Consider the following 13,668-nt stretch of genomic DNA (forward strand, 5'->3'; position numbering starts at 1 on the left):
GATTACCAATTTTTTCGAGCATCTTTAATTGGAAGAGGAAGACACTTTCTAGGGGGAAATTCCCCATATATTTGCAGTCTCCAAGTAGAAAATGTATATCTGTAGCCTCCAAGCGCGTGATAAATCTTTGATATAAGCTTTTGAAAAATTTTTTGATGAAGACACATTTTCAAGAAGTTAAAAATGGAAAAAATATTACCCAACCTTCTTTTTGGTATCCTTTTCTCTACCTTTTCGATCTTTTTTCTTGTCGATTATAGTTTTGCACATAAACCTTCAAATGCAAAAAAAAAAAATCGTAATTTTTGCATACTTTTACTTTTGCTTTTATTCTTAGATTTCCTTATCTCATTTAAATAATCTAGGAGCTATCAACAAAAATTATAAGAATGTAATCATTTTTTTTTCATTGGTTTATTGCACACCTCGTTGCCTTTAAGGCTTGTACAGTATTAATAAAAATTATTGCTATTGTCAAATTACAAAATAAAGTGTGAATAAAAAGGCTAATTATTTTACAGCCGATGATCCTTCTGGAGATGAAGATGTTTATCCTTTGACAACTTCATCGTCTGTCACATCAGAAGCTCCAAAACTAGTCACAATATGCAAAAAAGTTACAAAGAGTCCAGTACCGAAAAAGACCAAGAAACTTAAAACAAAAAGACCATGCAAGCCAAGAATTGACCTCGAAGATGAAGAGCCTCTACCCTGTGATTTTTCTGATTTTGGTTGCTGCTCAGATGGACGCACAGCTGCCAAAGGACCTTTTGAACAAGGTTAGTCTCTCTTTACCCTGGGCTATCACTGGTTGAAAAAAATCGCATATTCTGAAACAAAAAATTGAAAAATTCATAAATCAGAGAAGAAAATTGTAGCAGTACACCCTGGTTAGGTCTAGAAGAAAAAAATAAGCTAAAATATACTGCACGCAGGCTGGCCTAAGAAGTTATTAAATAAACAAAAATTATTTTTTTTCAACTGAAAGTAAGGAGCAACATTAAAACTTAAAACGAACAGAAATAGTTACGTATATGAGGGGGGTCGCCTTGTCAATACTTCACTCTTTACGTTAAAGTTCGTATTTTGTCCCAATTCTTTCAGTATGACTCCTGAATCACAAAGGCCGTTGAATTAGAATTAATAGCTCTTTTAAAAGTCATAAAAAAAAACTTTAGCATAAAGAGCGAAGTATTGACGAGAAATTACGTAGTAATTTACGTTTATTTTATGTTTTAATAGTGCCCCTTATTTTCAGTTGAAAAAAAACTTGTCTTTTTATTTAATTTCTGATCGTTTTTTGAATAATACCGGGAAATACAGCTCCACCTCCATGGAAAAATCCCTTTCCCCATGAAAAATTCCCTTATAGAAAGATCCTGGTTTGATATGATCACCCCTGGGAAAAAAGCAAAAAAAAAAAATAAAAAAAATAACAACAAATAAACACACATCCGTGATCTTTCTTCTGGCGAAAAATGCAAAACTCCACATTTTTGCACGTAGAATATTGGAACCTTTACAGCAGGGTTCTCTGGTATGCTGAATCTGAGGGAGTGATTTTTATTAAGATTTTTATATTTTCAAAAGGCTTTTGAAGTAAAGTTTTGCTGTTTTTTTTTTCCAAATGACGTTAAACCCCTTTTTTGAAAGTTTGAGCCTAGCATGTATTTTTATGCCTTTACAATTCTAAAAACTCCAGTTAAGCAGTGAAAAATTCGTAGGCCGTGGTTCCCACTTAGACATATCCATGTTTATGCACAAATAAGCGTTCTTGTGCACTCACTTGAATCTGTGTATGCCTCATATGGAATTCTAGTTTAAACTAAGTTAAGCCATCTTCCATAGGCAGTTTTTCAAGCTACCTAGAGTGGTCCAACTCTACGAGAATCCATAAGATTAAGTTAAATGAAACATTCAGTAGCGATAATTTATTTCTATGAAGCACTTCTGCGAGCTGCAAAACATTTTTTATAAATAGTCTATTTTTTTCATTAGCCTTTAAATTGTTCAATTTTTCTCATGTTTTATTCATATTCACGACCCATGATCAAAGGAGAAGTCTAAAATTAGTATTTTCTGTCTCCTGAAAAATTGACATTCTTCTATATGCGAACTGTGCAAAATACGCCGACGGGGGTGAGCTGTGTATAAAAGGCTGAAGCTGCTCCTATGGTGTGAAATAGTTGCAGACCTGTACATTGTTATAAGGTCCTTCCTCCGTCCCCTTTACTGGAAGAGAAATTTTTCCGAATGGCTTCATAGTGGTGTTAGGGTGGGCCTTTCACGAGTTTGTCTAGCCAGAATTGTGACATGCACTGAATTGCAGGGTGAGCTTTAAGGGTTACACCCGTCAAGGAAATTATTGCCTAGAAAATGACAAAGCATTGCACTTATGTTGGAGAAGGAGCGTGCGCAGCTGTGCTACCTTCATATAGCTTGGGTACTGCATTGAGTTGTTGGCTGTGGCAGTAGTTGTTACACACGGTGACCTTGATATGGGGCACTGACTTTCATTAAGTTAGTGCAGTTGGGTATACTCGGATATGAACAAGAATAAAATGAATTTAAAGACCAAAAAGAAAGCAAATAGTTGAGTCAAATTTTAAAAAAAGCTGAAAGTTTTTAAGAAGTTCATTATCTTCTAATAATTAGTTTTTGCAACAAAAGCAAAATAATTGATTAAAGCCGGAAAATCTTTGTTTATAATCGAAGCAAATAGTAACAAAACAATATTGGCTGAAGTGTGCTGCAGTTATTCCAGAAGGTTTAGTCTAAAAGAAATTTTCGACTATTTCGTCAAATTATATTATTTTATCTGGTATTTCTTTACATGCATTTGTCTTTTAGATTGCCCTAAGCCCAAAACTTGCGATGACACAGAATTTGGCTGCTGTCCAGATAAGTATTCACCTGCTCAAGGACCAGAGTTTGAAGGTTGTCCACCACCAACCTGTGAAAGTAGCCTGTTTGGTTGCTGTGATGATGGTATTACTTCAGCAGAGACACCAGGCAAAGAGAACTGTCCAGTTATGGAGACAGTGACAGAAATTTCAGATGAATTGATGGCCGTAGCTTGTAAAGATTCTGAGTAAGTGTCTTTTTATTCAACAACAGTTATGCATAACTGTTATGCACGAGAGCTGCATTCTTGCTTCCTTTGACTATACCTGAGGCGTGAGGTAGAATAGTAGCAGATGAGAATACAAGCTTGGAGGGGCCGGAGATTATACTTAGTATATACTGTATTTTACTATATTTTAGCCCAAGGACGGATCTAGAGCAATTTTTTTTTTTTGGGGGGGGGGGTGACAAGGGCACCAATAATTGACCAAATTGACAAGCCTATTAAAATAAACAATGAAAAACAGAAGAAAACATGGAATTCGGGCGCCAGAAAAAAAACTTTTTGGGGGGTGGGGTTCCCCTCGGCCCCCTGGATCCGTCAGTGCTTTAGCCTATTATTTACTATGGTATACTTTAGTCTACTTTAGATTATTCTTTAGTCTGCTTAGAGATTATACTTCAGTCTATTTATGTCTTTACTATGCTTTTACTATACTTCAGTCTATACTTTAGTAATTTTTTAGTCTACTTATTCGTTTAGTCTTATCTCTCAGATGTCCACCGAAGACATAAGCTTAGAACTATCTCACTATTATCGTTACATTCTAACTGTCAGTTCTGGCAGTTCTTTGGTCTTTTGACATAAAATATATATCTATTAGTTTTCTTACATTAAGTTTTCCCCCAATCAAGGAACCATAATTTTAGACATTGATGCATTCTCAAAGTAATACTCTACAAGCACTCTAATTTAGTGATGCTTTATTTAAGATATAGATTTTAGATTACTGATTAAATAAAAAAATAATTTTTTCAACTGAAAGTAAGAACTAACATTAAAACTTAAAACGAACAGAAATTATAACGTATATAAGGGGGTTTGCCCCCTCGTCAATACCCTGCTGTTTACGCTGAAGTTCGAATTTTGTTCCAATTCTTTAAGAATGACCCCTGAATCACAAATACCGTTTAGTTAGAATAAACAGATCTTTAAAAAGTACTAAAAAAAGCTTTAGCGTAAAGAGCGAGGTATTGACGAGGGGACGAGCCCCCTCAAATACATAATGATTTCTGTTAATCTTAAGTTTAAATGTTGTTCCTTACTTTCAGTTGAAAAAGCTTGTTTTTTTTTATTTCAAACCGTTTTTTAAATGATGCTGGGAAATCCGGCACCCCCTTAATGGAAAAATGTTCTTCCCCCATGAAAAATTCCTCCATGGAAAATCCTCCCACGTAACCCCCCCCCCTCTCCCCCAAAGAAATCCCCCTCAAAACGTCAGTATACTTCCCAATAACCATTACTATATGTAAACAATTGGCAAAGTTCATAAGTTGCAGGCCTTCCTTCGGGGACTGTGGGGGCTTAATCATCCTCAAAGACAAATTTATTAGATTTTCGACTATGCTGAATAAAATAGATATCTCAAAATGTTGATCCGGTGACTTTTGGAAAAAATGACCCTGGGAGGTAGCCTAGTTGCTCTCCAATTTTTTTTGGTCACTTAAAAAGGACCCTAGAACTTTTAATTTCCTTTCAAATGAGCCCTCTTGCGACATTCTAGGACTACTGGTTCGATAAGATCATCCCTGGAAAAAACACGCATCTGTGATCTTTCTTCTGGCAAAAAATTCAAAATTCCACAGTTTTGCATATAGGAGCTTGAAACCTCTACGGAAAGGTTTTCTGATACGCTGAATCTGATTGTGTGATTTTCATTTGAGATTCCATAGCTTTTAGGGGATGTTCCCCCTTTTTTCTAAAATAAAGCACATTTTCTCAGGCTCGTAAATTTTGATGGGTAAGACTAGACTTGATAAAACTAAAGCTGATTTCAATTGTATATTTAAAAACAGCATAAAAATCCGATTCTTTTGATGCATCTATTGGCATCAAAATTCCGTTTATTAGAGTTTCAGTTGCTACTGAGCCGGGTTGCTCCTTACTTACATGTCGTTACCACGAACTGTTTGATACTTGGGTAAAATTTAGTATTCGTTTTTCGTTAGGTAATTTACCTACTTAAAAGCCAGAATTTGAGACAGATTTTGACTTTCTCAGCCCCAATAGACAGCGATGAATAACCGGGCTCGGATCAATAAAGAGAGTCAGAGGCTGGTCAGGGAAAGTAACTGAAACAACGGATGATCCAGTGCCAGTAGCTTTTCATGACTGAGTAGGGATTGTTCTTCTACTGTGCTTGTCGGCTGTGTATTTTGTATGTGAATGTTTATAAATGCAAAATCAGTTAAAAAAAAAAAAAAAATTAAATGAATCCGATAAAAAAAAAGTCAGGGTTAGCTTGCCTTTGCTTATGTTTTTGCATATGCGCTTATTCACACTGGAATAAGAAAATTTTAGTGCCATTTCCTAGCATTAATCCGTATTCTTTGAAATTTCTTTATGAGCAGACCACGTTAGGATTCAATTAACTGCTCTTTACATTAAAATCTATAAACACTTAAATACTATTTCTACATTTGGTCAGGCGTATTTCGCCTTCAATGATGTGCGCTATAGAACTTGCGCGCTGTCTTTGTCACTTTTTAATGCAGCTATAATAGGTGGCAGAGCAGTGATGTAACCTGAATGCTGTAAAATTTTGATAGTCTTTGGGCGGATATTCCCTTTGTTAGAATATGCTTTGTATCAGAAGGTGCCAAATTGTTTTGAAAATTACAGTTGATGTACATCCACGATACCAGTACTATGTACGATGTGGACTTATTTGGCTACAGAAAGCTGATAACATGATAAAAAAAAAACAATAATAAAGTAACAAAATAAAATTTGTAAATTATATGAAATTTGTAAATTATATGGAAGTATAAGGAATATGATAATAGCATTATAAATATTTCACTTTTCATGCAGTTAATAAAAGATTATGGTTTTCTTCCAAACAAAATTTAACTACCCTCCCCTTTCGGATACCCTCCCCTCAACACAATCTCAAACGAAAAAATGGTGTCATACGGAGGAAAGGCCCTCCCCTTTCGGATATTATCCCCCCAACACAATCCCAAACGACAAAATGGTGTCATACGGAGGAAAGACCCTCCCCTATCGGTTATCATCCCCTCAACAAAATCCCAAATGAAAAAAGCGGTGTCATACGGAGGAAAGGCCCTCCCCTTTCGGATATCATCCTCCCAACACAATCCAAAATAGAAAAATGGTGTCATACGGAAGAAAGGCCCTCTGCTTTCGGATACTATCCTCCCAACACAATCCCAAATGAAAAAATGGTGTCATACGGAGGAAAGGCCCTCCCCTTTCGGATATCATCCTCCCAAATGAAAAAATGATGTCATGCGGAGGAAAGGCCCTCCTCTTTCAGATATCATCCTCCCAACACAATCCCAAACGAAAAAATGTCATCATACGGAGGAATGTTTGGTTTGCTTCTCTTTTAGATGGCTATTTATCTATTGAGGTATGTTTTCATCAATACTATAACCATTGTTTCAGACTTTTAGGGTAAAATATTTTTTCATAATAAACCTAAGTCGTATTTCTTAGCCATAAATCCTAACTAAAAAACAGAGCCGATCACTTATATATTGGTGGATATTGGAGTCACGAATTTTGGTGAGTGGCTCGATTTTGGAAGTAGGTTTTTTGGCTTTAAAATTTTTCTATTCTTTTAATTCTGATTTATCTGTTGTTAGTATTTTCCATGTTGTTGTTTTTTAGGTTTTTTAGTTCTTCTAATTGAGGTTTTATTTCTTTTTCTGTTTGCTCTCCGCATTGTAATTTTTTGCCATTTCATTTTATCTGGTATGTTTCGCTCACATTATCTGGTATGTTTCACTCACATTTTCGTTCGGAATAAATAAACATGTTTCGTTGAAACTTTCTTTTATAGCACTGAAGAAGGAAAGTGGATGTCCCCCAAAAATATTCTTTTTGATTTTTTGTTGAGCTTAAAAAAAAAACTTCTCGATTTTCCTTTCTTTAATTTTATTCTTTATTATTGCATGCCAATGTGGTTTACCGAATAATCTTTTACCAAAAATGAGCTAGCACTTAACTAGCTTCAACTGTTCATTGGCGCCCATATGGGGGGGCTCCCGCCCCCCCTGGCTGAATGATGCTGCCTTTATTTTTATATTTTTGTTCTGAGATTTTATTATATAGCATTAAAAGTGCCAATTAGATGAGGTTTGCCCCCCCCCTGGAATTCAGCTTATGGGTGCCCATGCAACTATTCTATTGTTTAAAACTTAGTAGTTAAAATACGACAGCTGTTACTACGTAACAGCTACGACAGCTGTTAAGTAGTAACACTGGGTTTATTTAAAAAAAATAAAGTATACATCATCGATTCCCTGAAGCAAGCTTGTGCGGGAGAAAACCCCTCTAATAAATCAATAAACCACAAAAAAAAAAAAAAAAAAAGCTGTTAAGTAGTAACACTGGGTTTATTTAAAAAAAAAGTATAAATCATCGATTCCCTGAAGCATGCTTGTGCGGGAGAAAACCCCCCTAATAAATCAATAAACCAAAAAAAAAGAAAAAAAAAATTAGAGCTCAACTTACCGGACCCGAAAACCAACGAACCTCCAAACAACACCCAACAAAATTATAATATTTATAATCATATTTAGCTGCAACTAAATATGATTATGACACATATTAATATTCCTAAGTTTCCTCTTCCTTACTCATTGCTGCTATTTTCTCTAGGTTTGGCTGTTGTCAAGATGGTCTATTCCCAGCTAAAGGACCCAATGGTGAGGGTTGTGGGGAACCACTAATTGACGGGTCTGGCGTAGAAATCTCAAGTGGCAGCGGTGATGACATTCAAAGTAAGCAATAGATTAAATGAACTTAAGCTAAGTTTAATATAAGCGAAAATAGTTAAGCGATGTCGCTATACAAATTCCAGGTATTATTCCGAAAACTAGAAAACTCTTCTAGAAAACTCTAGAAAACTTCTAGAAAACTCTTTATAAAGTACTTTTTGAAAATAAGACTTCTTTGAAAATTTATCTGTAAAATGCAAAATAAAATCAAAGTTGATATTTGTAAAGCTTACAAGTAGCAAGAAGAAACAATATTTTACATATAAAGTTGACCAAAAATAAGACGATTCTATTTCCTTCTCAAGCAAGATATGCTTAAAATTCTGTGGTTGTAAGTTTTTTTAACTTAAAAAAATTAAGATTTCAGATGAAAGATACGAATGTACATGGCACATTTTGATCGTGGATAGATAGATAGATAGATAGATAGATCGTGTATTTCAAAAAGCCCAAGAGCCATATACACACAAAAAATATGAAAATAGAAAAATTACAACAGAGCAAATTACAAACACACATTAACATGAATAGGCCTACATAGCGAAAAATACCTTCTATTAAAATACCAAAAAAAACAACTTTAATTGCATATAATTAATAATAATTAATTGTAAAAACATTTCCTTCTTTTTAATTCCTTCTCTATGTACGCACCAATACGAAATATTGTGGTTGGATTACTACTTTGTAAGATATTTGGAAGCAGCAAAACAATCCCATGTAAGTAATTTTCCCTTAAATCAGAGAGCACCGGGCACTTTCGGAGAAAATGGTCCAAATCTTCGTCCTCATCCCTACAAAGAGGACACACATACCGACCATCAGGATGTACTATCCCTTTGTCGAACACCATTTGTCTACTCTGGATTGGAAGGCGATTCGCCCTAAGCTGAATCCATCGACATAAAATCATAGCCGGTAAATTGAATTTAAAATAAATTTCCTCTCCAAAACTAGGTTTAACCTGATTATAATGATTCAATGTAGCAGAATTTAAAACCAGCCCTTGCCAACACTGAATTTCTTGACCCTCTAAGATAAATCGTACCTGGCTTACTAAATTTGTTGGTAGATCAGGGGAACCAAGACCGTCATTCCATAAGTAAGCCATTCCCACACTTTCTAGTAATGACCTAATTTGGGATGGCCACGACTTTTTCGAATCATAGCTCAACATCTGATAATAAATTTTGATCGTGGATATGCTTAGATATAGTAAATAACTATAATTATTCCCGTCAGTTTTTTTTTGTACTATTTGAAACATATTTCTCTCTTTATAAAAATTCAGATTTCTATTACAGAGCTGTATTTCAAGTCATCCATGAAAAAGGGGTCTTTGCGTGGTAAAATATTTGATTCGTATCTGTTTATAAAAAGTCAAAAGCCGACAAAATATTTGCCTAGATGAAGACATTCTTTTGCCAGGCTGACCAAATGAAGTTTGACACCTTATCAGAAAATTTTATCAATTGACCTAAAATTGATATACATAATTTTAAGTCAAAAGATAATTTCGCTTCTTTTTTATTTATTTTGACGTTTTGACACAATGTACCCTCCTATAATATTTTTACTTTCGTAAATTATAGTGCAAAACAGAAGCGAAAGAAATAATGAGGTAAAGAAATGTTTGTCGGGAATTAAAACCTGGTTGCCTAAATACCTATGACACCTGTCAGGGCTTACTTTGATATTAAAGAAAAAAAACAAGTTTTTTTTAACTGAAAGTAAGGAGCGACATTAAAACTTAAAACGAACATAATTTATTCAGTATATGAAAGGGGATGTCTCCTCCTCAACGCCTCGCTATTTACAATAAAGTTTTTTATTGTTTTAAAAAATAAAGTTATGTGACCCAGAGTAAAACTTTAGCGTAAAGAGCGAGGCGTTGAGGAGGGGACAGCCCCTTTCATATACGGAATAATTTCTGTTCGTTTTAAGTTGTAATGTCACTCCTTACTTTCAGTTAAAAAAAGCTTGTTTATTTTCTTTAATTTCTGAACGTTTTTGAATTAATGGAGCTTTAATTTTGGTTCACCGTCCATGAATAATCAGAATGAAACTTGTATATTAATTTTACTTGTTTTGGCTAAATAGCTTTCTCGAAATTTTTTGACCGTTATTTTGACCGAGTATTTTGACTGTTTGCCTCGTTTTAACCGCGATCCAGTATTCGATTATAGTATGCCAAGCCATAGCCAGATTGGAGCCAAGAGCCATAGCCAAGAGGACTCGACATTTGGTTACTGTTGATTGTTTGTATTTGCTTTTTAATTATTTTTAATTTAATGTGTTATAAGCAAATGTTGATAATTACAAGTTAATCGAACTTTCGCGTCAACCAGGTTAAGTCTGGCTCGAGAGAGAAAAAAGGCTCTTAAATTTTTGAGACTGAAATGGCCAGCAGTGCCCTTATCAACTCAAGTTATATAATAATATATAGTATAAATTTATTTCCCATCGTAGATGTAAAATACAACACTGATAGAGTAATAAAGGAAGAAAAGGGAAAGAAATAAATAAATTCTGACAAATACAAACAAAACGAAAACAAAGAAGAGCTGAAAAACAAAGAGAAATACAAATAAGGGCAGTCATATGCAAGAACAAACGCATGATCAACGAAGGACAATTTTTGAGGTGCTTTTACCAGTAATATGCCTCCAATATCTCTCATTTCGTTTTTGCACCGTGGACACGGGACTAGCAACTCTGTACCACGAGGGTAGGGACTGTTGTTAGTCCAGAGAAGCAGCCGTAGCAAATATTTCGTATATTCGTAGAAACATTTCCGTATATTCTATATCCTTAATATCTAAAGCAGTAAGAAAAAACGGAAATGGTGCAAGGGCGAGCAGATGCAGAAAATTAGTGGTGAAAATAGTAAAAAACAAAAGTATATTAATATATTTTCACAAATTCTTACATTAATTACTCTTCCTGCTAATTTTTGAATGGGCTTTATCACCTCCTTGGATATAATACTGCTCATTTTGGTAAGTGTAAAGTGTAACAGAGTGAAGTGATTTGTTTGGACCTTGAAATTAACCATTATCATATATTTCCCTATATAGATTTTGAAGAATAAACGCTTAGATACGACATCACTTATAAAGTTTAAACTATTGATTTACACCAAAAAATTAATTGATAAAATTCTAAGCCCTCAGCGATTTATTATAGCGAGAGGGTCGTGGAGTTGTAGCGTTGTGGGTTTTCACGGAAAGTGTGACCTCAGGCTTTATTGATGAATGTAACATATTGTCTTAGAAAGCTGTGTATAACTCTTACTGGGGTCTAAAAGGATGGGGTTCCCTTGTCGAAAGCCATAGTTTATATTAAGTGAGTGGAAATTGAGTTTTGTAGTTAGTTTGACCGCAAAGCTCTTGTTTTTGTCTACTTGTTCCTGCTTTTGAATGGGAAGCTCCGTTTAACCAGGCAACATAGCGGGCATCAGTTTCAAGTTGAAGTTGGATTGAAATTTAAAAGGGCTTAAAATACGCAACGGTTTCCTGACTCAATCGCGGAAATATCTTCTTGTGAAATTTAGAAATCTGAAAAAGTAGTATTTTGCCAAGTCTTTGAAAGGCAGCCATTTTGTGTTATTGATCATTCAAAAAATCATTGCACATAACTGACCGAATTAGGCCTTTTGGATTTGCATTAAAAATCTTTCTTGAGCTGAATTTTTATTGAAAAAATCAAAATAAAAATTTCACGACAAAATATCTACCAAAGTATTGCGCATAAACTAAGAGAAGATTCAGTAATTTGGTCTGTATTTTTAAATTCAGCTCTACATCTTCATTCTGTATGTTATCCCTTGATTTTAAAAATATATCTCCTTGTCATATTTTTTGCAGTCCATTATTTACGCAACTCTGGTTGCATTTGAAAAATGTAAATCTGCTCATTACCTCATCTAATATACTTCCTTTCAAAAGATAACATGACGCAACCCCGTTGGCTTTTGGAAAGTCTCATCTCATCACTTCCCTATAGTGTTTTTCTTTTCAGAAAAAAAATCTTTTTATGATTTTCTCCTCTTTCAGTTCTTAGGAGCAATTTTTTTTTTAATAGGAGATACAAAGTAATAAGATGCAAAGTAATAAGCTTCATTCAAAATTTCCTTTGATGCTGCCTCGAACCTTTCCAATTCTGTGTAAGAGACAATTAAACGATTTTGTCAGTTTATAATTGGGAAAAGCTTAAGTGGAATAAATAAGCTACACAGTAAATAAACAGGCCCTGGTGAATTTGATCTAGCTGGCAGACATGTACACGGGGTGAGGACGGGGTTGCCACCTGGTGAAAAAAATCACTAGTTTTTAGTGATTTTTTGGTTGATTTAGTGATTTTCTTAAATAACCTAGTGATTTATGTGCTGATTTAATGATTTGTTTTACAAGCAATATTAAAATCGCTAGAAATAGGAATAAATTGCTAGGGGTACTAACCCTGGGTGAGGGGCTTCGCTTTCCTCCTAGATAATTGATGTACCATCACCATATTTTGCCATCAAATTCTTGCCTACGGCCATAGTTGGCCATAATTTCTTATATTGTGCTTTTCTCGAGATTTACGACACAACCTAATCCCAGATATATTTTTGAACCAATTTCTGTTTCTGAGAAGGTTATTTATTAATAGTGCCAACAGAGGGATCTACGGAGGTATTCACAGAAGGTTCAACAGAAGATTCAATGGAAGCATCTACCGATGGGTCTACTGATGGTTCCCCTGAATATGAAGTAACAACGACAACAGTAGAGGACACAACACAATATGTCGATTGTAAAGAAACGGAATTTGGATGTTGTCCAGATGGAATTAGCACAGGTATGGTTCATGTTCGAGGGTAACATCTCTGGTTAAAAATGTACCAATAGTAAAAAACACAAAGAAATGAATATAAAGACGACAAACGGGTCTATGACAAGTAAATGAAAACGAAGAAAAACAACAAAAAATCAAACGAATATTTTGCCCGTATCTAACAAGGCTTCTTCAGCGTAGAAAAAAAAAACAAGAACAAAAAACTAAAAAATATACATAAAACTAAAGTAGTTTTAATATAGTTTAAAAAATAGTTTAAAATAGTTTAATAGTTAAAATATATCATATACGTAGCTACAAAGGTAGCTATAAATTATAAATGTTAAGTAATTGTATATTATGTATTTTAGGTCAGTCTGTTTTAGTTATACATATATTTTTTAGTTTTGTTTTTTTTTGTTTTTTTTTCTATACTGAAGACGCCTTGTTAGATACGGGTGAAATATTCGTTTGATTTTTGTTGTTTTTCTTCGTTTTCATTTACTGACCATAGATCCGTTGGTCGTCTTTATATTCATTTTTTTTTTTTTTTTTTTTTTGTCATGGGTGGCCAGTTATATCTTTTATTTACAAAATGTAAAATTTCATAATGAAGGTTTAATTAGTCTTAATTTTTTTTTACAGGTAGTGACATAAATAAACAGGAAAAATGGAAACATATTAATATCTGGTATTTGCAAATAAACATTAAAAATGAACAGTTTATGACAAAAATTATCAAAAATAATGCGTAAATAGAGAAATTACGGATAACCTAAACAAATCATCTTACTTGCATAGATGAAAAAAAAAAAAAATCTAAAAATGCCTTAAAAAATTCTGGAAATGTCCTTTTTTCCTTGTAATTTTACAAAAAAAAGTTTTTTTCAAATCATCCCTAATTTTGACCCAGGTACATAATAGATATTCTGTATATATTACTATTTTTCTATCTATTTGTAAGTCCACTTTCATCAC

General features: G+C 34.0%; 1 protein-coding gene across 1 annotated transcript in view; it reads left to right on the top strand.

The window, feature by feature from the left end:
* Positions 1 to 13,668, top strand: part of Ppn (proteoglycan-like sulfated glycoprotein papilin) — a 264,027-nt gene that overhangs the window by 63,687 nt on the left and 186,672 nt on the right. The window contains exons 14-17 of the mRNA XM_089091753.1: positions 522 to 779; positions 2,851 to 3,091; positions 7,754 to 7,875; positions 12,526 to 12,714. Of these exons, the coding sequence (XP_088947879.1) occupies positions 522 to 779; positions 2,851 to 3,091; positions 7,754 to 7,875; positions 12,526 to 12,714 (810 nt within the window). The remainder of the gene's footprint in view (positions 1 to 521; positions 780 to 2,850; positions 3,092 to 7,753; positions 7,876 to 12,525; positions 12,715 to 13,668) is intronic.

This window comes from Artemia sp. Qi Xiang Cuo, chromosome 7 (assembly GCF_049724085.1).
Source record: "Artemia sp. Qi Xiang Cuo chromosome 7, ASM4972408v1, whole genome shotgun sequence".
NCBI classification, from domain to species: Eukaryota; Metazoa; Arthropoda; class Branchiopoda; order Anostraca; family Artemiidae; genus Artemia; species Artemia sp. Qi Xiang Cuo.